The 24,604-nt window shown below is 43.9% G+C and overlaps 1 protein-coding gene across 2 annotated transcripts in view; it reads left to right on the top strand.

Annotated features, from left to right (window-relative positions):
• CCDC13 (coiled-coil domain containing 13) overlaps window positions 1-24,604 on the top strand; it is an 87,942-nt gene that overhangs the window by 3,693 nt on the left and 59,645 nt on the right. For both annotated transcript variants that reach the window (XM_073629433.1, XM_073629434.1), the window contains exons 2-4: window positions 2,755-2,969; window positions 9,368-9,516; window positions 19,495-19,637. In XM_073629433.1, coding sequence (XP_073485534.1) covers window positions 2,761-2,969; window positions 9,368-9,516; window positions 19,495-19,637 — 501 coding nt within the window. In that variant the 5' untranslated portion in view covers window positions 2,755-2,760. The remainder of the gene's footprint in view (window positions 1-2,754; window positions 2,970-9,367; window positions 9,517-19,494; window positions 19,638-24,604) is intronic.

The raw sequence follows: 24,604 nt of genomic DNA, 5'->3' as shown, positions 1-24,604 counted from the left end.
TGGGGGGGTGGCTCAGGGACAGTTATGTGGGTGTGGGATAGGCTTCCCTGAATAAATGAGTTTTCAGGGATCTCCTAAAGGTGGACAGGGTAGGGGCTGATCGGACATACTGGGGCAGGGAATTCCAGAGGATGGGAGGAGAGGCTCTGGGGAAGTCCTGAAGGCGAGCATGGGAGGAGGTAACAAGGGAGCTAGAGAGCAGGAGGTCCTGGGAGGAGTGGAGGGGGCGATTTGGGCGATATCTGCAGATGAGGTTGGTGATGTAGATGGGGGCGATGTTGTGAATGGCCTTGTAAGTTATGGTTAGCATTTTGAATTTTACACGGCGGGGTAGGGGAAGCCAGTGAAGGGATTGGCAGAGAGGGGCAGCAGTCACGGATCGATTTGTGAGGTGTATTAGCTTAGCAGCAGCATTTATAATAGACTGAAGGGGGAGGAGCCTGTGTAAGGGTCGGCCATTAAGGAGAGAGTTGCAGTAGTCGAGGCGGGAAATTATCAAGGAGTGAATAAGTTGCTTTGTGGTGTCATTAGTCAGGAAGGGTCGAATTCTGGAGATGTTGCGGAGGTTAAGGCGGCAGGATTTAGCCAGTGATTGGATGTGGGGGCTGAAGGAGAGGTCAGAGTCAAGGATTACACCCAAGACTCTGGCATGTGTGGAGGGACCAATGGTTGTGTTGTGGGTTTCAATGGTAAGGTCATGAGGTGGGGACCGGGAAGGAGGAAATATAACAAGCTCAGTTTTAGAAAGATTGAGTTTGAGGAAGTGGTGTGACATCCATACCGATATGTCATTCAGCAAGTTTGAGATTCATGAGGAGATAGAGGGAGTGAGTTGAGGAGTGGAGAGATAGATCTGGGTGTCATCAGCATAGAGGTGGTATTGGAAGCCATGGGAGGTCATCAACTGGCCCAGGGAAGAGGTATAGAGTGAGAAAAGGAGAGGCCCAAGGACGGAGCCTTGGGGTACCCTAACAGAAAGAGGAAGGGGAGCGGAGGAGATGGAGTTGTAGGTGACACTGAAAGTGCTCTGAGATAGGTAGGAGGAGAACCAGGATAAAGCAGAATCATGGAGGCCAAGAGAGTGTAGTTTGCTGAGGAGGAGCAGGTGGTCAACTCTGTCAAAGGCAGCAGAGAGGCCTAAAGCCGCGTACACACGAGCGGAACATCCAACAGAAAAAGTCCAACGGAAGCTTTTCATCGTCTATTCCGATCGTGTGTAGGCCTCATCGGACTTTTTTTTCCCGAAAATTCTGACCGACCTAGAAATGGAACATGTTCTAAATCTTTCCCGACAGAACCAATTCCTATCGTGAAAACCGCTCGTCTGTATGCTGTTCCAACAGACCAAAAACGACGCATGCTGTGAAGCAAGTACGAGACGGAAGCTATTGGCTACTGGCTATTGAACTTCCTTTTTCTACTCCCGTCGTACGTGTTGTACGTCACCGCATTCTGGACGGTCGGACTTTGGTGTGACCGTGTGTAGGCAAGACCGCTTGAGCGGAATTCCGTATGAAAAACCTTCAGAGTTTATTCTGAGGGCAAAACCGGTCGTGTGTACAGGACATTAGAGTATGGAGTAATGGCCATTGGTTTTAGCAGTTAGTAGGTCATTGGTGAGTTTTAGTAGGGCAGTTTCAGTGGAATGTTGTGGGCGGAAGCCAGACTGTAGGGGGTCGAGAACGTTGTTGTCAGTGAGGTAGCGACTCGTTCGGTCATGAACAACGCGTTCGATGAGCTTGGAGGCAAATGGGAGCAGGGAGATAGGTCTTAAGTTATTCAAACAGGTGGAGGTCTAGTGAGGGGTTTTGAAGTATGAGGGTAACCAGTGCATGTTTGGACGGGGAAGGAAAGGTGCCGGAGAAGAGGGAGAGGTTGAAGATGTGGGTTGAGGAGTTTAGGATGGAGCGGGAAGGTGGTCTCAGTAATTGTGAGGGGACAGGTGGTGAGGTGGGCCATGGAGAGGAGTTTATCAACTTCATCGGTGGTAACTGGGCAGCAGGAGGAGAGTATTGAGTGCGGTGGTGGACCCGATGTGTTGGGTAAGGGAGGAAGTTGAATGTTGGATATCTCCATGCGAATTGTGTCGATTTTGCTTTTGAAAAGGTTGGCAATCTGTTGAGCGGTAAGCAAGTTGGTGGGTGGGGGCAGTGGGGGGGTGAAGTAAGGAATTAAGGGTAGAAAAGAGTTGACGAGGTTTGGACGAGAGGGTTTTGATGAGAGTGTTGTAGTAGGTTTGTTTAGCAGTGTGGAGGCAGAAGTTGTATATTAGAAGGGCAGATTTGTAGAGGATGAAGTCTTGCAGGGATTTAGATATACGCCGCGCTCGCTGAAGAACACGCCTCCGTCTCTTGAGACTTCTTGTGTCGTCTGTTTGCCGGGGTTGTGGCAGACGAGGTCTGGTTCTGCACTACACAGACATCCGCATACTACACCAGGATCCAGTAGAAGTCTTCATGGACAACCTGCTCTATAGATCCCACATCCAATTACCATAACCTCACCAAACAAACTCATCACATCCTGTTGTGGGAGGTCCCGGGGTCACATGTCCCTGAGGTTATCCCCCCACTAAATGGAAAAATAATTCACGAAAATCTATTTAGTGCCATACCCAGGAGAGCCCCCCCAGATCTGCTCCTCAGGGATTTCCCAGCCAGACCGCTGCGGGTTCCATCTGAGCAGTGCGGGTGTTGGGGGGCCCATAGATATCAGTATATAACGAGGGTTCTGTTGGGTTTTCTTGTCTTCCAGGTCACCATGGAATCTGACGCCATGATAAATGAAAACCTGCGGCAGCAGTTCAAGGCGCTCCAGGAGCAGCAACAGAAACGTCTACAAAGACTGATGGAGAGGAAGAAGGAGAAGCAGAGCGACAAGGAGCAGAGCAGAGCCGACGCGTTTGGGGTTCAGGACCAGCTAGATCTGCTCCAATTGGACCGGGACTCCTCCAGCGATCTGGGGAAAAGGTGACATCCCCCTAGCCTGTTCATCCCCCGCCATTGTATCTCGGGCTCCGCTTCCCCATCTGCAGACCAGAAACCAACATGGCGGGTTCCGCTGGGTAGAGGGGAGGGAATACATGTTCAAACTCCTCCCCTTTTTGTTGCTGACCCAGAAACGGCGTGTTAAATGTCGCTTCTGTGTCCCCGGCCAGCATGGCCCGGAAAAAATTGTAATGCAGAAAATATAGGGTACTGAAGTTTGTCGCCATTTCATGGGCGCACGCCAATTTAACGACTTCAATACCGGGCACTTTCACCCCCTTCCTGTCCAGTCCAATTTTCAGCTTTCAGCGCTGTCGCACTTTGAATGACAATTGCGCGGTCATACTACACTGTACACATATGACATTTTTATCATTTTTTTCCCCCACAAATAGAGCTTTCTTTTGGTGGTATTTGATCACTTCCGGGGTTTTTATTTTTTACCATAAAAATTTTTTTTTTCGAGTAACGTGGTTAACGAGTGTTTTGAAAGACGAGCACATTTTTTTTTTTTAATTCTGATACGGATTGCAAGTGTTGTCTCACAAAACAAGCAGGATTCAAGCTAATGGGGTGTGCAGTACCGCATTTGGCCAGAGGTGCGGGGGTGCCGTGGACACTCGGAACAGTTCGGAGCTGTTCAGAAATACTCGGAAACACTCGGAAATACTCTGTTCCCGAGCCTTTCCGAGTTCAGCCGAGCTGTCCCCGAGTATTTCCGAGGCTCTCCAGCGCCCCCCCCACCTCTGGCCACATGCGGTATTGCATGCAATAGAAGTCAATGCGGAGCGAATTATCTTCCTTTCCATTGACTTCTATGGGGAAACTCGCTTTGATATGCGAGTGCTTTGGATTACAAGCATTCTTCTGGAACGGATTATGCTCATAATCCAAGGTTCCACTGTATTCACTGATGGGCTGCACTAAGGAGGTGGCACTGGTGGGGAGGCACTAATATGCCGCACTAATGGGCACTGATAGGTGGCATTGAAGGGCTGCACTGACTGGCATCACTAATGGGCACTGATCGGTGTCCCTGATGGGCACTGATTGGTGGCACTAATGGGCACTTCTGGGGCTTTCCTGTAATCTGGGCACTGATGATCAGTGCCCCAATTACATGCCCTGGGCTCCCCTGCGAGGAGATATCGCTGATCGCTGACACTCCTCGCCACGCACTGTTAGTCTGAGGCGAAGAGAGCCGATTAACGTCACTTCCACATTGATGGTGATTGGACACAGCCGATCACATGGTTAAAGAGCCACGTCATCGGCTCTTTACAGAGATCGGGGTCGCAGCGTGTCCTAGCAACACAGTGTGCCCACAATCGCCGCGCGCCCCTACGGGCGTGCCGTCCTATGACGTCCTCCCAGAACGAGAGCCGCTCCTCTGTCATTTGACGGTGGGCGGGCAGGAAGTGGTTCAGGGTTGACACGTTGGGTATCTATTTACTTGGTGCAACTTCGTCTTTTAGGCTTTGATCGGTTGTCCGCTATGGTAACTCAAAAGCTGACATCACTTCCGATTTACTCCGATGTCAATGGCGCCATTTAAAAAAAAATCGAAAGCATTTAAAAACACAGATCTTGGTGTTTTGAATGGTTTTAAGGGCAAAGGTCTTCACACTGAAAGCGCCGGCCGTTATCGTTAAAGCGCCGTTCGGTCGCTAGCAGGGTGCTTTTTTACCCCAAAAAAAGGGTAAAAAGTCCTGCTTTGAAAGCGCTGCCCATTCATTCCGAAGGGCAGGGCATTTTGGGAGTGCTAAATACAGCGCCCCCAAATCGCCCCAAAGATGCTGCTTGAAGGACTTTTCAGAACGTCCCGCAAGAGCACCGCCCCCCAGTGTGCAGAGGCTATTTCTAGAGCTAAAGTGTGAAAGGGCCCTTTTACTGTCAGAAGGATGTTTACAGCAATAAAAGTGATAAAAAATAAATAAAACTGAATGCAACTGTGTAAAAATGAATAATAAAAAAATTAAAAATAATTAAAGTCCCCCCGTTGGTCCCGCATCGCAAACAGCGATTGTCCCACACATGTGCGGTATCACTGCAAACATCAGATTATAGGCAGTAATTCTAGCACCAGACCTCCTACATGTCGGGTATCTATTTAGTCGGCGTAAAATCTTTTATATTTTATGAAAAAATTGGGTTATGTATTGTGTTTTTTGCATTAAAATTCAAGTGTAATTTTACCCAAAAATTGTGGTTAAAAATACCGCTGCACAAATACTGTGTGACATAAAAAAATGCAAAACCCACCAATTTATTCTGTAGGGCCTCTGCTTAAAAAAAAAAATAATATAATATATATATAATGCTTGGGGAGGTTTTCTAGCAAAAAATACTGATGCATGTAAAAAAAGTACCAAAAAAAGGCCTGGGGGGTCAAGTGGATAATTTTGGGTTTTATCCACTGTGGGTTGGTAGTATAGTTGCAGTGTAGCCCTAATTCTGTGCAAGTCTGCGATTTCACAAGTGTTACCCCCAGACAGCGGCGGATGGTCCATAAGGGGCACCGCCCCCCTAATCTCCATGCGGGGCACCGGACGTATAGATTCCTACGAGCTTTTTAATTTTTTTTAAGCACATGATTAGCCTGAGGCTCTAATTGGCTTAAAAAAGGGTGGGCTCACTCACCGAGCCCACCCACTTGTGACATTAGCGAACCAACATTCACTATGGTCTTCCTGCTTCTCCTCCTGGCCAATCAGGACAGGAAGCGGGTCTTAAGACCAGATTGAGAAGAGAAGGCGACCGCGACCTGGATGGGGTAAGTGCAGACCTATGGGGGTTCCCCCCCCCCCCCCCCCCCCCCCCCCAAAAAAAATAGAGCACCAGCCGCACTGCCCCCAGATATACGTGTGAAGCCTTTCCATCCTTTCCATAATAAAGTATATAAGAGTTGTAAACTAGATATTTATCAGTCTGTGGAGCTCTAGCACCATCTTGTGGACACATGATAAAACTGCCATCAGAGGATAAAGCGTGAATCAACCCAAAAACAATGGTGGCTGCGTAGGTTATTTGTTTTTATCTTTTTCAGGCAATAGTTTTAGCAAGTCCTGAAAATATCTGCCAGAAATGTTTCGTCCTCGTCACTTCCTGTGAGCCGAACGAGAGCAGAATCAGTGTTAGCTTCCCAGCCCTAGTTTTAATCGCAATAAAAAAAAAAGACAGATGTGTTTTGAGGTACCACCTGTGTGATCACTATGGCTCCCTCCATAGATGTAGTACAGTGAGTGAGCATGGTGATCCAGGTACAGGAGGTGTGTTAATGGCAGGATCACAAGATATAATAAGGGAAAAGAAATCTGAAAAAGAAAACAAATGCAGCCACCACATCTAAGGACCGGTAGGTGCGAGTGTATTCTATTTTTGTGCTTTAGATATGCTTTAAATCAGGGGTCTCAAACTGGTGGCCCTCCAGCTGTTGCGAAACTACAAGTCCCATCATGCCTCTGCCTGTGGGAGCCATACATGTAACTTTCAGCCTTGCAATGCCTCATGGGACTTGTAGTTTCACAACAGCTGGAGGGCCATCAGTTTGAGACCCCTGCTTTAACTACTTGCCGACCAGCGACGTACCGGTACGTCCTCGGATGAGAAGGGGAATATAGCTCTTTCTCTGCTGTTGCTAGGTAGATTATTTAAAAAAAAAGTCTAATCTGCCTGGCAACAGACTGTCCGTCTGAAATATAATTTACAACTGTAATTTAGAACATGGAGTAACATTTCATTTTTTTTTTTTAAGGCCGGCGATTCCTATCAGTGTAAAAGAATTCCTAGCGAATAAGAAGCTGCTGGATTACTTTTACTGCCCCCCCCCCACTACCACCATCCGGTTCTTGAGAAACAGTGCGGAGGACTGCTGTTGCTCCTCCCACTATGTGACATCATAACCTGGAAGTGACCAGGACTTCGCCACTTCTAGTTTTCGGTCTTATGAGCACAAGCCGTTACCGGCCTGAACAAGCATCTAATCCAGGGGGTCTCAAACTGACGGCCCTCCAGCTGTTGTGAAACTACAAGTCCCATGAGGCATTGCAAGGATGACCGTTACAAGCATGACTCCTCCCACAGGCAGAGGCATGAGGGGACTTGTAGTTTCGCAACAGTCTGGAGGGCAGCCAGTTTGAGACCCCTGCGATCTAAGCCAATTTGATCTGATGCTTTGGAGGGCAAAAGTGAGATCCGGGGTCTAATATATCCCAGACCTCCCTATAAAGAGCACCTGTCCCGGCCCCATGCTGTCACAAGGGATGTCGATCATAGACACGTGCGGTTCGTTTCGTTCCAAATTGAAATTCGGACAAATCTTTTTAGTTATTCGGAAAATCGGACGTATCCAAATCTCCAAATTACAATAGTAACGAATTTAAACAAATCCGAAATAACGAAACAAAATTTCAGATGAAATTCAAATAGTTTTCCAATCAAATCCAAATCGTTTTTGAGTTGAATTCGAATTTGAATCCTTTTTGTATCGAATTCGAATTTACAAAGAGAATAAAATAGAATAGAAAAGAATAGAATAGAGTAAAACCGAAAAGAATAGAAAATAAAAGAATAGAAAAAACAAAATGAAAGAACAGAATAAAATAGATTAGAAAATAAAGGAATATAATAGAATAAAATAGAATAGAAAATAAAGGAATATAATAGAATAAAATAGAATAGAAAATAAAGGATGAGAATAGAATAAAATAGAATAGAAAATAAAAGGATAGAAAAAAATAGAAAATAAAAGAACAGTATAAAATAGAAAAGAAAATATAGGAATAGAATAGAAAAAGAACAGAATACAATGGGATAGAAAATAAAGGAATAGAATAAAATATAGAATAGAATAAAATATAATGTAACCATCTTCTGAAATTCGAATTTCAAATAGAATAAATTTGAATTAGAATAAAATAAAAAAGAATAGAATATAATAAATTAAAACAGAATAGAAAATAAAAGAATAGAAAAAAAATGAAAATAAAAACAGAATAAAATAGAATAGAAAATAAAGGAATAGAATAAAATAGAATACAAAATAAAACAGTAGAAAAAAAGGAATATAATAAAATAGAATAGGAAAAAGAACACATACAAATGTAATAGAAAATAAAGGAATAGAATAAAAATAGAATAGAATAAAATATAATGTAACCATCTTCTGAAATTCGAATTTCAAAATAGAAAAGAATAGAAAAAAGGATAGAATAGAATATAATAGAATATAACCTGTCTGAAATTCGAATAGAATAAATTCAAATCTGAAAAGAATAGGATAGAATTAAAAAAACTATAGAATAAAATAGAATAGAACAGAATAAAATAAATATAACCATTTCCAAAAATTTGATTAGAATATAATAGAAAATATAAGAATAGAATTGACTAGAAAATAATAGAATAGAAAAAAAACAAACAATAGAATAGAATGATTATAACCATCTTCCGAAATCGATGGATGGGGATGGATGAGCCATGACTAGGCACAGATCAGCACTGTGGGAACTTCAGATCCCGCCCACATCGGTGCTGTCCCGCCTCCCTCCTCTCCTCACACACTACTGATTGGTGCGAGGAGAGGGGAGGAGCTGAATCGGAAATGCTCCGGTTTGTTGAAAACGTATCAGTCTGTGATTGGACGGAGCGATCACGTGGTAAGGGGAAGCTGTCATTGGCCCTTTACCCTGATCTGTAGATTTTTAGGTCTATGTGAGAAGAATTGGGTCGGTGTTGAAGTGGTTTAGAGCCCTTTCACACTGGGGCGGTTTGCAGGCGATATTGCGCTAATAATAGTGCCTGCAAATAGACCCGAAAGTGCCGCTGCTTTCATTCCAGTGTGAAAGCCCCGAGGGCTCTCACACTGGAGCGGTGCGCTGGCAGGACGGGAAAAAAGTCCTGCTAGCAGCATCTTCGGAGCGGTGAAGGAGCGGAGTGTATACTGCTCCTTCACCGCTCCTGCCCATTGAAAACAATGGGACGGCGCGGCTATACCGCCGGCAAAGCGCCTCTGCAGAGGTGCTTTGCGGTGGTTTTGAACCCTTTCTCGGCCGCTAGCGGGGGGGTAAAACCGCCCCCGCTAGCGGCCGCATACCGACGGTGAAACGCCGCTAATAATAGCGGTGTTTTACCGCCGACGCCGCCCCCCGCCCCAGTGTGCAAGGGCTCTAAAGAATTTCACTAAATGTATTTTTTTTTTTTTTTGCAATGTAATCTGCTAAGAAGGAACATGCTGACAGATGCAGAGAGCGGAGAGAACAGAGTGACGGGGAGAGGAGTATCCAATGGGAACATCCCGTTCTTCCAGCCTCTGAGCAGTTGATAGGAAGACATTGTACTGTTGCTCGGGATCTAATGACAGAGTTCTTCCCTTGGGACAGGCTCCTGGAGGACGAGAACCAACAGTTGGAGGGACAGTTACGAGAACTTCAGGATGAAAACGGACGATTGCACAAACTTCTGAAAGAAAAAGAGTTTGAGATTCGACACCTCAGGAGGAAAGTAGAAGACGACAAGGTGGCTCTAGCCGGTAATCACCAATCATATGAAGTATATATACAGTGGGGGGGTATAATTATTTGATCCCCCGCAGATTGTGTAAGTTTGCCCCACTTACAAAGAAAGTACATGGTCTATCATTTAAGGTTTCTTGGCTGTCTCCTGGCAACTTGAAGTTTCAGCTCCCTCTATATATTTTCTATAGGATGAAGGTCTGGAGACTAGCTAGGCCACTCCATGACCTTAATGTGCTTCTTTCTTGAGCCACTTCTTTGTTGCCTTAGTGGTATGTTTTGGGTCATTGTCATGCTGGAAGACCCATCTATGACCCATCTTCAGTGTTCTGACCGAGGGAAGAAGGGTCTCATCCAAGATTTTACAGTACATGGTAGACATGTGCACTGACAAAAAATGTGTTCGTTTTCATTTCATTCGTTTTTTTTTGCTTTTTTTGGAAATTCGAAAATTCAGAAATCCGAAAATTGGGATTTTCAAATTTCCCAATTTTCGGATTTCCGAATTTTCAAATTACGAATTTTCGAATTCTGATCATTCCAAAAATTTTCAAATTCCGATCATTCCGAATTTTCGGATTTTCGGAATTCGGAAATTCAAAAATTCGAAAATCTGAAAATTCGAAAATCTGAAAAAAAAGAAAATCAATAAAATTTTGAAAAAAATAACTAACTAATAATAAATAACTATTAAATTATAAGTATTGGAATTTCCTTTCAAATTTGGCTATTTGTGAAAGTAACGAATACAAATTTATCTGAAGTTACGAATTATCCGAAATAACGAATGCCGCATCTAAACAAATGGAATGGAACAAATTAATAATAAATAATAATAATAAAAAGGTTTTATTATTATTGTTATTTATTGTTATTAGATCGTTACGTTCCATTTGTTTAGATGCGGCATTCGTTATTTCAGATAATTCGTAACTTCAGATAAATTTGTATTCGTTACTTTTTTTTTGCCAAAATTCAGACAAATTCGTTCATTCGGAAATATTCGAATTAACAAAAACCCGTTTAATACATTTTTCCGAAAATTCGTAAATTCAAAAATTTGAACATTCGAAAATAAGAATGAAAATTCAAAAATTCGAAAATCCAAAAATAGTAACTAACTACTGTTACTTTTATAATAATTAGCTATTAAATTATAAGTATTGGAATTTCCTTTCAAAGTTGGCTGTTACAAATTTATCCGAAGTTACGAATGATCCAAAATAACGAATGCCACATTTAAACGAATGGAACGTAATGAATTATTAATAATAATAATAATAATAATAATAATAATAAAAAAGAAAAGTAAATATGTAGTAACATGGTCAGTAACTCACAAGGCAGTTTTTTTTATTATTAATTTGTTACGTTCCATTCATTTAGATGCGGCATTCGTTATTTCGGATAATTGGTAACTTTGGATAAATTTGTATTTGTTACGTTCACTAACAGCCAGATTTGAAAGGAAATTAAAATACCTATAATTTATTAGTTATTATTAGTGAGTTATTGATTTTCAGATTTTCGCATATTCGGATTTACGATTTTATGAATTTTCGAATTCACGAATACCGCATCTAAATGAATGAAATGGAACATAACTAATTCAAATTTTACCGAAGTTACGAATTTATTTGAAATAACGAATTTCGATCATAATGAATGACCCGAATAAAAAACAAAAAAAAAAACAAATGAAGCTAAAACAAAGGGATTTTTTGGTAGTGCACATGTCTACTTCTCCCGATCCCTCTCAGAATCATTTAGATGTTCATTGGCAGACTTCAGATGGTCCTGTACATGTGATCTCTTGAGGAGGAGGACCCTGCGGGTGCTGCAGCCTTTTAGCCCATGGCGGAGTATTGTGATACCAATGGATTGTTTGGTGACTGAGGTACCAACTGCCTGGAGATCATTCACAAGCTCCTCCTCCTCCAAGCTCCTCCTCTGGGCGGATCCCTCACTTTTCTCATAACCATGCTCACCCCATGAGGTGAAATCTTACCTGGACTGAGGGCGATTGATGGTTATTTTTGGACATGTGCACTTCTGAAAAATTTGTTCATTTTAGTTTCATTCATTTTTGGTTTTTTTTTTTTAGTTTTTCGTGTCATTCGTTATGTTCAAAATTTCAAATAAATTCGTAACCTCCATTCCTTTAGATGCGGGTTCGTAAAAATCCGAAATTCTAAAACCAGAACGAAAATTCAAAAGAACGCAAATTCGAAAATCCGAAATAAAAACTATTAAAGTGATTGTAAGGGTTCCTTTTTTTTTTTTTTTGTTTTTTGTTATACTTACTTCCACTGTGCAGCTCGTTTTGCACAGAGTGGCCCCCAATCCTCCTCTTCTGGGGTCCCCCGGCGGCTCTCGCAGCTCCTCCCTACATGAGATAACCCCCCTAGGAAAAGCGCTCTCCTGAGAGGGTCAACTTGCGGGCGCGCTCCCGAGTCCAGCATTCGGCGTCCATAGATGCTGAATGTATCACTTGGCCCCGCCCCCCCCCGGCGCCCGCGTCATTGGATTTGATTGATTCGGGAGCCAATGGCTGCACTGTTATCAATTTATCCCATCAAGAACCGAGAACCCCCCCCCCCCCCGGGCAGAGAGACAGCGCGTCCCCGTCGGGGCAAGTTCCAGGGCTCGGGTAAGTAAAACAGGGGGGGGCTGGGGGGCCGGTCACTGCCAGGTGTTTTCTCACCGTAGGATGCATTAAGGTGAAAAAAACACAACGGTACACAACCCCTTTAACTTATAGATATTGGAATTTCCTTTCAAATTTGGTTGTTAGTGAATGGATTGCATACAAATTTATCCAAAGTTACGAATCATCCAAAATAACAAATGCTGCATCTAAACAAATGGAATGTAATAAATATGAATTTATCCGAAGATACGAAATAATGAATGCCGCATGTAAACGAATGGAACGCAACAAATTATTAATAATAAAAAAATAATAATTTAAACTCCCTTGTGAGTTGCTGACCATGTTACTACATATTTACTTTTCTGTTTCTGTATAACATGAAAAACCTTGTAAAAAATTAAATAGTAAAAAAATAAAAATAAAATAATAATAAAAACTTATTTTTTTTTTTAATTACGTTTCATTCATTTATATGTGGCATTCGTTATTTCGGATAATTTGTAACTTTGAATAAATTTGTATTCGTTGCGTTCCATCCGGTTAGATGCGGCATTCATTATTTTGTATCTTCGGATAAATTCATATTCGCTACGTTCCATATATGGTATTAAGTTAGGAATTATCTGAAATAACGAATGCCGCATCGAAACAAATGGAACGTAACAATCTAATAATAACTAACAATAATAATAATCATAAAACCTTTTTATTATTATTATTTATTATTGATTTGTTCCATTCCATTTGTTTAGATGCGGCATTCGTTATTTCGGATAATTCGTAACTTCAGATAAATTCGTACTCGTTACGTTCACTAACAGCCAAATTTGAAAGGAAATTCCAATACCTATAATTTCATAGTTAGTTATTATTTTGGATTTTCAGATCTTCATTCTTATTTTCAGATCTTCCAAACTTTCGTTTTTGGAAAAATTGGTTAAGCGGGTTTTCGTTAGTTGGAATAATTTCGAATTAACGAATTTGTCAAATTTTCATCTAAAAACGAATTTGGAACGAAACGAATTGCGCATGTTTTAGTTGTTTTGAGTTTCTCCCATTTGCGAATAATCGCTCCATCAGTTGTCTTCTTCTCACCAAACTTCTTGCTGAGGGTCTTGTAGCCCATTCCAGCCTTGTGAAGGTCCACAATCTTCTCCCCGACGTCCTCTGACAGATCTTTGGATTTTAGAATTATGGTTTTGCTTGGGGATCAAATAATTATTTTATTTACTGAACTGCAACTCCATTTATAACTTTTTTTATTTTATGTGTTTTTTTCTGGATTTTTGGTTGATATTCTGTCTCTATCATATAAAATACACCTATGATAAAAATTATAGACCCTTCATTTGTTTGTAGATGGGCAAACTTACACAACTTACTCAAATCATTATCCCCCCCCCCCCACTGTATCATAGTCATTATAGAAAAAAATATATCTTTTAATTACGTTTAATGTAAATGATCTGCAAATAAATACATGTACAAGCACATTTTAATTGAGCTGTAGCTGTGAACAGCATTGCAATTTAAAGCTGAAGTGTAATGTATTCATTTACAATGAGCAATAAAAATTTTCCAATCTAGTTTTTTTTTTTTTTTAATTATAAAGAAATACCTCTTTTGAGACCCAGTGATGTCATCGTTAGATCTGTATGCAGGTCTTTGAGTTTGCTGGGAGGCCCCCCCCCCTTAAATGTCATAGCAACCTGCTTCAGATCTTCTTTCAAAAGCGTTATATGAAAGAACGCATCCCTGGCGTCCCTTTAGATGTGCATGTTCCTCTCCGCCAGCCACTGGGTGCTTTACAGCAGAACTAAAGCTAACATTTAAAAAAAAAAAAAAAAAACGATGAGCAGGTAGCTCTGTATTGCAGAAAAGACATAGGACAGTGATGGGGAACCTTGGCACCCCCAGATGTTTTGGAACTACATTTCCCATGATGCTCATGCACTCTGCAGTGTAGTTGAGCATCATGGGAAATGTAGTTCCAAAACATCTGGGGGTGCCAAGGTTCACCATCGCTGGGCTAGGATGTCTCTTCTGCAGTAAGACACACTTACCTGCCTGTGCTGTCTTCTAATGAATGTACCTTGAGCTGCTCATGCACAGCTCAGCTTGCATTCCTGGCATGCTCCACCTATCTGGGAATGCCTGACTCCTGTGCGCATGCGTGAGATGAGGTCATTCCCTCACCAGTCAATCAAGAGGCCGAAAACCTGGCACCCGGGTGCAGCCAGGGAGAAGATGACAGCAGCCAGCAATACTTCTTCACCTCTTTTAGGACCCAGTGATGTCATCCTTAGGTCTGTATGCGGGTCTTTGACTTTGCTGGGAGGGGCCAGCAGGCTCCTGTAAATGTCACAGCACTCTGCTTCAGATCTTTTTTTTTCAAAAGCATTATAAGAAAGAACACATTCCTGACATCCCTTTAGCTGTGTATATTCCTCTCTGCCAGCCACTGGGTGCTTTTAAAGCAAATCTAAAGCTAAGATTTTAAAAAACTGTGACCAGGCAGCTCTTTATGGCAGAAAAGACGTAGCATGTCTCTTCTAAGACACACTTACCTGCCTGCTTGTGGTCTTCTAATAAATTTACACTGAGCCGGGCATGTACAGCTCAGTTTACATCGCCGGCATGGCCCCTGTGTCCAGGGATATCTGACTTCTGCACTTGCTTAGGAGTTGTGTGCATTCCTGAACACTCCAGCTCTGTCGGAATGACTGACTCCTGTGCACATGTGTGGTATGACGAAGACCCCCTACCAGCCAATCAAGAGGCCGAAAACCCCGCACCCTGGAGTAACCAAAGAGGAGATGACAGCGGCGGGCAAGGGATGTAACCAGTGTTAATTTTGTCGACTAAATGAATACTATTTTAGTCAACTAAAATACGACTAAAACTAAAACAATTGAGATGACTAAAATACGACTCTCAACTCTGCGGGTTTTTTTATTTTTTGCGATATAAACAAAAAAGAGCGACAATTTTGAAAAAAACGCAATATTTTATACTTTTTGCTATAATAAATATCCCCCAAAAATTTATAAAAAAACATTTTTTTCCTTGGTTTAGGCGATATGTATTCTTCTACATATTTTTGGGGAAAAAAATCGCAATAAGTGTATATTGATTGGTTTGCCCAAAAGTTATAGCGTCTACAAAATAGGGGATAGATTTATGGCATTTTTATTAAAAAATTTTTTATTAGTAATGGCGTTGATCGGCGATTTTTTTTTTTTTTTTTTTTTTCGGGACTGCGACATTATTGTGGACACTATCGGACACGTTTGACATATTTTTGGGACCAATGTCATTTATACAGCAATCAGTGCTATAAAAATGCATTGATTACTGTGTAAATTACAATGGCAGGGAAAGGGGTTAAACACTAGGGGGCGATCAAGGGGTTAAGTGTGTCCTAGGGAGTGATTCTAACTGTGGGGGGGGATGGGCTTCCACTGACATGACAGGGATCACTGCTCCCGATGATAGGGAGCAGTAGATCTCTGTCATGTCACAAGACAGAACAGGGAAATGCCTTGTTTACATCTCCCCGTTCTTTCCACTCCATGACACGATCGCGTGCACCCGGCGGACATCGAGTCTGCGGGACCGGCGGTCTCGGAGCACGCAGCTCACCCACAATGCTGCATCTTAAAGGGGACGTACCTGTACGCCCATTTGCCCAGCCGTGCCATTGTGACGACATATATCGTTGCGCGATGGTCAGCAAGGGGTTAATGCACCTCCCCCATCCCTCCCCCCTCCTTTATACTTACCTGAGCCTGATCACAATCCAGTGATGTGCACAAGAACAGAAGGTCTCTCTGCTCTCTCTCCTCATTGGCTCAGACACAGCAGCAGGAGCCATTGGCTCCCTCTGCTGTCAGTCACAGCCAGTGGGGAGGGAGCGTGTTGTTTTTAAAAAAATTAAAATCTTGCCTTTTACAATCACTTTAAATTCTTGCAGGAGAAGTTATTGGCAGGTCAGTTCCTATTAACATAGACACCCCCCCAGAACTACATCTCCAAAGAGCCCTCTCTCTGACTCTTGGGGATCAAGGCAGCAGCATTTATTTCTGTCCCAAGAAAAACAATCTATATACACAGTATCTCACAAAAGTGAGTACACCCCTCACATTTTTGTAAATCTTTTCTTCTATCTTTTCATGTGACAACACTGAAGAAATGACACTTTGCTACAATGTAAAGTAGTGAGTGTACAGCTTGTATAACAGTGTAAATTTGCTGTCCCCTCAAAATAACTCAACACACAGCCATTAATGTCTAAACCGCTGGCAACAAAAGTGAGTACACCCCTAAGTGAAAATGTCCAAATTGGGCCCAAAGTGTCAATATTTTGTGTGGCCACCATTATCTTCCAGCACTGCCTTAACCCTCTTGGGCATGGAGTTCACCAGAGCTTCACAGGTTGTCACTGGAGTCCTCTTCCCCTCCTCCATGACGACATCACAGAGCTGGTGGATGTTAGAGACCTTGTGCTCCTCCACCTTCCATTTGAGGATGTCCCACAGATGATCAATAGGGTTTAGGTCTGGAGACATGCTTGGCCAGTCCATCACCTTTACTATCAGCTTCTTTAGCAAGGCAGTGGTCATCTTGGAGGTGTGTTTGGGGTTGTTATCATGTTGGAATACTGCCCTGCGGTCCAGTCTCTGAAGGGAGGGGATCATGCTCTGCTTCAGTATGTCACAGTACATGTTGGCATTCATGGTTCCCTCAATGATCTGTAGCTCCCCAGTGCCGGCAGCACTCATGCAGCCCCAGACCATGACACTCCCACCACCGTGCTTGACTGTAGACAAGACACACTTGTCTTTGTGCTCCTCACCTGGTTGCCCCCACACACGCTTGTCACCATCTGAACCAAATAAGTTTATCTTGGTCTCATCAGACCACAGGACATGGTTCCAGTAATCCATGTCCTTCGTCTGCTTGTCTTCAGCAAACTGTTTGCAGGCTTTCTTGTGCATCATATTTAGAAGATTAAGAGGCTTCCTTCTGGGATGACAGCCATGTAGACCAATTTGATGCAGTGTGCGGCGTATGGTCTGAGCACTGACAGGCTGACCCCTTCAACCTCTGCAGCAATGCTGGCAGCACTCATACGTCTATTTCCCAAAGACAACCTCTGGATATGACACTGAGCACGTGACCTCAACTTCTTTGGTGGACCATGGCGAGGCCTGTTCTGAGAGGAACCTGTCCTGTTATACCGCTGTATGGTCTTGGCCACCGTGCTGCAGCTCAGTTTCAGGGTCTTGGCAATCTTCTTATAGCCTAGGCCATCTTTATGTAGAGCAACAATTCTTTTTTTTCAGATCCTCAGAGAGTTCTTTGCCATGAGGTGCCATGTTGAACTTCCAATGACCAGTATGAGAGAGTGAGAGCGATAACACCAAATTTAACACACCTGCTCCCCATTCACACCTGAGACCTTGTAGCACTAACGAGTCACATGACACCGGGGAGGGAAAAATGGCTAATTGGGCCCAACTTGGACATTTTCACTTAGGGGTGTACTGACTTTTGTTGCCAGCGGTTTAGACATTATTGGCTGTGTGTTGAATTATTTTGAGGGGACAGCAAATTTACATTGCTACAATGTAAAGTAGCGAGCGTACAGCTTGTATAACAAAGTGTCATTTCTTCAGTGTTGTCACATGAAAAGATAGAAGAAAATATTAACAAAAATGTGAGGGGTGTACTCATATATAGATTGTTTTTCTTGGGATAGAAATAAATGCTGCGGCCTTGATCCCCAAGAGTCAGAGACAGGGCTCTTGGGAGGTGTAGTTCTGGGGGTGTGCCTATGTTAATAGGAACTTTCCTGCCAACAACTGCCCCTGCAAGATTTTTGAGATACTGTATATGTTTTCAACGGATAGATCAGGAAAATGTGCTTGTATTGCAGGGACATACTAACTATCGTTTTTTATTTTACACTGACATACACTTCAAATACTATAACTATTCATAGAATTCACAAACACTGTGAACACTGTAAACGCGATGGCCATGCAGTGGCTTTAAAAGAGAAGTATGGGCAGAATAGAAAATTGTATCAAATACTTACAGTAATTTTCCTTTCCTGGCACCAATCCATAGCAGCATACTACCACATGTATGCTGCCATGTTGGTGCCAGGAATACTGAAAATTGTATTCCATACTTACCTTAATTTTCCTTTCCTGGTGCCAATCCATGGCAGCATATTACCACATGTACACATGTATGCTGCCATGTTGGTACATGAAAAAATTGTATCAAATTCTTATTGTAATTTTCCTTTTGTAATGCCCATCCATGGCAGCATATTACCACATGTACTGCATGTATGCTGCCATGTTGGTTCCAGGAAAACTGAAAATTGTATCAAATCCTTACCTTAATTTTCCTTTTCTGGTGCCAATCCATAGCGGCATACTACCACATGTATACTGCCATGTTGGTGGCAGAAAAATTTGTATCAAATACTTACCTTAATTTTCCTTTCCTGGTGCCAATCCATGGCAGTATACTACTACATGTATACTGCCATGTCGGTGCCAGGAAAATGTAAAATTATATCAAATGCTTACCGTAATTTTCTTTTTCTTTTCCTGGCACCAATTCATAGCAGCATACTACCACATGTATACTGCCATGTTGGTGCCAGGAATACTGAAAATTGTATCACATACTTACCTTAATTTTCCTTTCCTGGTGCCAATCCATGGCAGCATATTACCACATGTATACTGCCATGTTGGTACATGGAAAAATTGTATCAAATTCTTATCGTAATTTTCCTTTTGTAATGCCCATTCATGGCAGCATACTACCACATGTACCACATGTATGCTGCCATGTCGGTGCTAGGAAAAGGGAAAATTGTATCAAATGCTTACCGTAATTTTCTTTTCCTGGCACGAATTCATAGCAGCATACTACCACATGTAAAATTAAAAATTTGTATCAAATTCTTACCTTCATTTTCTTTTCCTGGTGCCAATCCATGGCAGCATATTACCACATGTATACTGCCATGTTGGTACATGGAAAAATTTATCAAATTCTTACCGTAATTTTCCTTTTGTAATGCCCATCCATGGCAGCATATTACCACATGTACCGCATGTATGCTGCCATGTTGGTGCCAGGAAAACTGAAAATTGTATCAAATCCTTACCTTAATTTTCTATTCCTGGTGCCAATCCATGGCAGCATACTGCTGCCATGTTGGTGCCAATCCCATAATTCTCCTTTATTGTAATATACAGTAACAATAGTCTTGATGTACGATAAACCATCCCCACTGTGTTGTGTCTTCCCTCAGGAACAGCCGGGATAGCGGGAGATGTCGCAGCAACAAAAATTGTGGAATTGTCCAAAAAAAATCGTGAGCTCAGCGCCGAGCTGGAGAGTGAAAAGACCAAAGCGAAACAGCTGAAAAACAAAGTGAAAGAGCTGGAGCGAGAGGTAACAACATTTATCCCTGCTCAGGGCCTTCTGGTGCTGCTGGATTATAGCAGAGAGCCAATATGATGAAAAAAAAAAAAAAAAAAACACTATTTATTAAATTAATGTATTTATTAGCTAATCATTTAACCCCTTCCCATCCGTGTTATAGCCGAAAGACGGCTACAGCGCGGGCTTACTTTGACAGGAGGGCATCCATGGGCATCCTCGTGTTTCACAGGGGGGCGCACAGGCAGCGCGCTCTGTGATCGGCTGATCAAAGATCGGGGTAAAGGGCCTGTCGCCCCTTTGCCACGTGATCAGCTGTCAGCCAATGAGTAGAAAAGAAGAAAGCCATTATTAACCAGCTTCTGTTAACAGGGACATCGGTCCCCACATTGGCGATCAGTGCCCACCGGTACTCCTAATCCATGTCCACCAGCGCCACCTATCAGTGCCCATTAGTACTGCTAATTGGAGCCCATCAGTGCCTCATCATCCGTGTGACTTATCAGTGCCGCTCATCAATGAAGGAGAAAAATTACCTGTTTGAAAAATTATTTATTAATTTTTTTTTTCAAAATTTTCGGTGTCTGTTTAGCAAAAAATAATAAGCCCAGTGGTGAATAAATACCACCAAAAGGGGGCGTGGCCTGGAGAGTGATGGGGTAGGACGTTTTTAGAAGGAGCTCCGCTTCCATAACATAATCCTACTGCAATCCGGGCGATCTTAACCCATCGGCGGCGATCAGCAAGCCTATCCTGTTTCCTGACTGGCCATCGAGGTGATCTGGCCTTTTGGAGGGCCATCCGCGGCCGCGATCGCCGGATATCCCCGGCCGGGGACTGCTTGTAGGACAGGCCGCGGCTTCGGCCTAGTCCGTGGAGCGGCGGCCATCTTGCTGCACCCGGCGGCGGCCCTGACACAGTTTCTGGCCACATCCTGCTCCACAGAGACCTCTGTTTAACTGCCCTGGCCACCGGACCATCTGTAGTCACTGACCTGGTAACTTTAAACCCTGTAGCGGCCTGCTGGAGGGACTGGGGCCCCGGCCTGCTGCCCGGAGCGGCGGCCATCTTGCTACACCCGGCGGCAGCTTCTATCCATCTCCCTGCCGCGGCTTGCTCCCTGGGGGCCCCTGGTTGCCTGCCCTGACCACCGGACTACCTGTGGGCACTGCCGCAGCATTTTTGCACTTTGGGGCTGCTGGTTGGAGGATCTGAGGCCCTGTCCTGGTCTCTGGGGCAGCGGCCATTTTGCTGCACCCGGGGCCACATCCACTCCTGGCACTCACTTGTGGAGGATTCCTTGAGCAATATCAGCAGCAGATCTCTAAGCTGACGGATTCTTCACATGCACCGCCGGTCATCACGGCCGGCCAGAGGAAGGGGTAAGCAGTTGAAATTTCCCCCCGATCTGGTGGAGACAGAGGCGGCCTGTGTGGGTCGCGTGGGGTCCGGGAGGCGCACCAGTAGCGACATGGCGTCCCAGACGGAACAGCCGGAGCGGTCCCCTTCTGCGCAGCCGGGCCTGGCTGATGTCCTGGCTGCTATAGGAAACTGCCAGGCCTCCCTTACTACCCTTACCTCCAAGGTAGATGCTGTGCAATTAGATGTTGGACTAATAAGGCTGGACATGGATAAAATTAGGGGCAGACTTTCTGTTGCGGAACAACGCCTGGGGCAAGTGGAGGACACTGTGGAGTCTCATGGAACAGACTTAATGGCCCTGCAAACCAAAATTAGAGCACTGGAATATAAATCCGAAGATGCGGAAAACCGTAATAGGAGGAACAACCTCCGTATTGTAGGTCTGGCGGAGGGAGCTGAGGGGAAATGCCCGACGGAGTTTATTGAAGGCCTGCTGCGTTCCCTCCTACCAGGGGCTCAATTTTCACCTTTCTATGCGGTGGAACGGGCTCACCGGATCCCTCCCAAGCCGGGCCCTCCTGGAGCACCGCCACGCACATTTATCCTAAAGTTTCTGAACTTCCGTGACAGGGATGAGGTGCTACGAGCTGCTAGAGTGCAGGGAGAAATACGCCATCAAAATAACAAGTTACTTATCTTCCCTGACTACTCTGTTGAAACTCAAAGGCTCAGACGCTCCTTTGACCAGGTGAAGGCAGCCATGCGTCTTAAGGGCATACGATACAGCGTTCTGTTCCCAGCACGATTGAGGGTTCAAGACGGGGAAACCACCAGATTTTTTACCTCCCCCAGAGATGCTAACACATGGCTGGAATCATTGCCCCCTAATCGTTAAACGCTGCAAAATGCTTTTCTGCACTTCTGCTCTGAATATTGGCCGCTGATTGTTTAAATATCAACAGGGGACTTAACTTTGCACCCGTTGTGCCTTTTGTAATCCCTGTCGGTGGACAATATAAGTGTTGCGCCCCTGGCTATGCCAGGTGATACCTACTCTCAAGTTTGCCACTGTTTGAATCTACTCAATGTCCTTTTGGGCTGTCTTGGAGGCTCAGATGTCAGTGATGACCCTAATCCCTGAAGGAGGGCCACTGGCGGACTCTAGTGTCCATTATACGTATTGCAGGTTCACTTCTTCCTCTTTCCTCACTTGCAAGAGATATGCACCCTTTATTTTGAATGCCAAGGCTGGAATTCCATCTGGGAGACAATCAACTGCTATCCGCAGGAGACAGCACCTTGCCAGATTGACTGCCTGGAGTTTGACATACCCTGTCTTCATGGGCTACGGAATGGTCTTCCCCATTTATCCTAAACAGGGAACATATTCTATTTTATTTTTGTGGGAAGGGGGAGGAAGGAAGAAAAATCTACTCACCCACGATGGTCCGAAATAGAAAGGTTCGAAATAACCTTTGTTGGTTGGAACGCTAATTTTCTCCTTACTCTGAATGGCAGCGGAGTCTCTCGTCACCTTACGTGGACAATCCTCTCCACTAAGGGTCTACACCCACTGGTTCACGCTCCCTGAACTTGGGGGTTTAATTTTTCTTTGTTGATGTTTGGGGAACAAGGCATTCCTAGGTTGGGGTGGGGGATGCGGGGTGGGGGGCGGGGTTTAATGCTAGGTTTGTTTTTGTTAACACTATTTTGTTGTTTCAGGTGCTTTAGATTTTCTTTTTGGTTTTTTTTTGTTTTCTTTTCCATGTGCTTTGGAGTGTCGACACGGGGAAGGTTTCTAGACATTGGAGTGTACATGACAATTTATGTAATTGAGTGTGCGGGCGCTGATCCCTCGGGCTGGGTGATCCGTGTACCCCTATCAATTCTACCACCTAATGGCTGAACTTAAGGTAATCTCATGGAACGTGCGAGGCCTTAATACTGCAGTGAAAAGATCCCTAGTGTTTAAGTTCCTACAAAAGCACCAACCGCAGATCTGTATCCTCCAGGAGACACATCTGCAGGGCACCAAAACTATTTGTCTTAATAAGACTTGGGTCGGCCTACATTACCACTCCACATTTTCCACATATGCCCGTGGGGTCAGCGTCCTAGTACACAAGACAGTGCCGTTTAGGCTTCTGGAAGTCAAGACGGACAAGGAGGGTAGATACGTAATTTTATATGCTAACATATATGACAAAACTGTGGTATTAGTCGGATTGTATATTCCCCCTCCAGCTAACGGTAATGTTCTTCATGAAATCATGCAAACTGTGGTACAATATGATACAACTCTTGTTTATTTACTGGGAGATTTTAACATGGCCCCCTCGGTGGAACAAGACAGGTTACACCGGTTGGCTCGTGATACTCCGGACCTCAGACAGTGGGCTGATCTTTATGCCCTCACTGATGTCTGGAGACACATATACCCGACCTCAAAGGTATTTACTTGCCACTCTGCTTCTCATAAAACTCTATCTCGAATCGATCTGATATATGCCTCATGCCCTGCCTTGCAATTTGTTAAAGACATTTCTGTGCTTCCCAGGGGAATCTCTGACCACACGCCCCTCTGCCTGACGTTGACTTTGACTGCCCCCCCGGGCCCCCGACTTTGGAGACTGTCCAAGTTCTGGGCTGATGACGAGTGACTACAAGAACCCCTAACAGCAGCCATTTGCAATTTTTGGACGGATAATGTGGATTCTGCCCCACCGATCGTGCTGTGGGACACCTTTAAGGCTTGGGCTAGAGGGGAGTTTATGATCAGTATTGCTCGCCTTAAACGTGACTCCGCTCATGAATTGGAGGAACTTGAGAGACGGGCGACTATTCTGGAGGCTGACTTTGTCGCTGACCCGGGAGACGACAGATATAGGGAGTGGAAACGAGCTTTATGCAGACTCTCCACAGCTAGGATGGCACAAACGAATAAGGCGCTACTCTTTTCGGCCCAAAGAGTGTTTGAACATGGGGGGGAAAAATGGGAAACTCCTTGCATGGTTGGCTAAGGGTAATATCCCAGCTACCCCTATTGGTTCCATCAGGGACAGTTCCGGCCAGTTACTCACATCCCCTCAGGATATTAACACTCGTTTTCGGGAATATTTCCGAGAGGTCTACTCCTCCAGGTCTGAGGCGTCTGACTCAGACCTGGCCAGGTTTTTAGATTCATTGTCCATCCCTAATTTAACAGCTGAAGCCAGGGAAGAATTGGAGAAGGATATCTCGCTAGAGGAGATTCAGGTCGCTATGGGACATCTCAAGAGGGGGAAGGCTCCTGGGGCAGATGGTCTACCATCTGAAGTCTATTACAACTTCAGCGAGATTTTAGCTCCTAAATTAACCTCGCTATTATCTAATTTTATGGCCCTAGAATCTTTACCAGAGTCCATGAACGAGGCAGTAATTGTGTTGATTCCCAAGCCGGGTAAGGATCCGCTAGAGTGTGCCTCGTACAGGCCAATATCGCTACTCAATGTAGATGCCAAGATCTTTGCGAAAGTTCTGGCTATCCGCTTATCTCACGTCATAGAAGACCTGATCGGTATAGATCAGACCGGATTTATGCCTGGCAAGGGAACCGATATCAATCTGAGGCGTCTCTT

This window comes from Aquarana catesbeiana, linkage group LG05 (assembly GCF_042186555.1).
Source record: "Aquarana catesbeiana isolate 2022-GZ linkage group LG05, ASM4218655v1, whole genome shotgun sequence".
NCBI classification, from domain to species: domain Eukaryota; kingdom Metazoa; phylum Chordata; class Amphibia; order Anura; family Ranidae; genus Aquarana; species Aquarana catesbeiana.
This window is presented reverse-complemented; position numbering and strand designations above follow the sequence as displayed.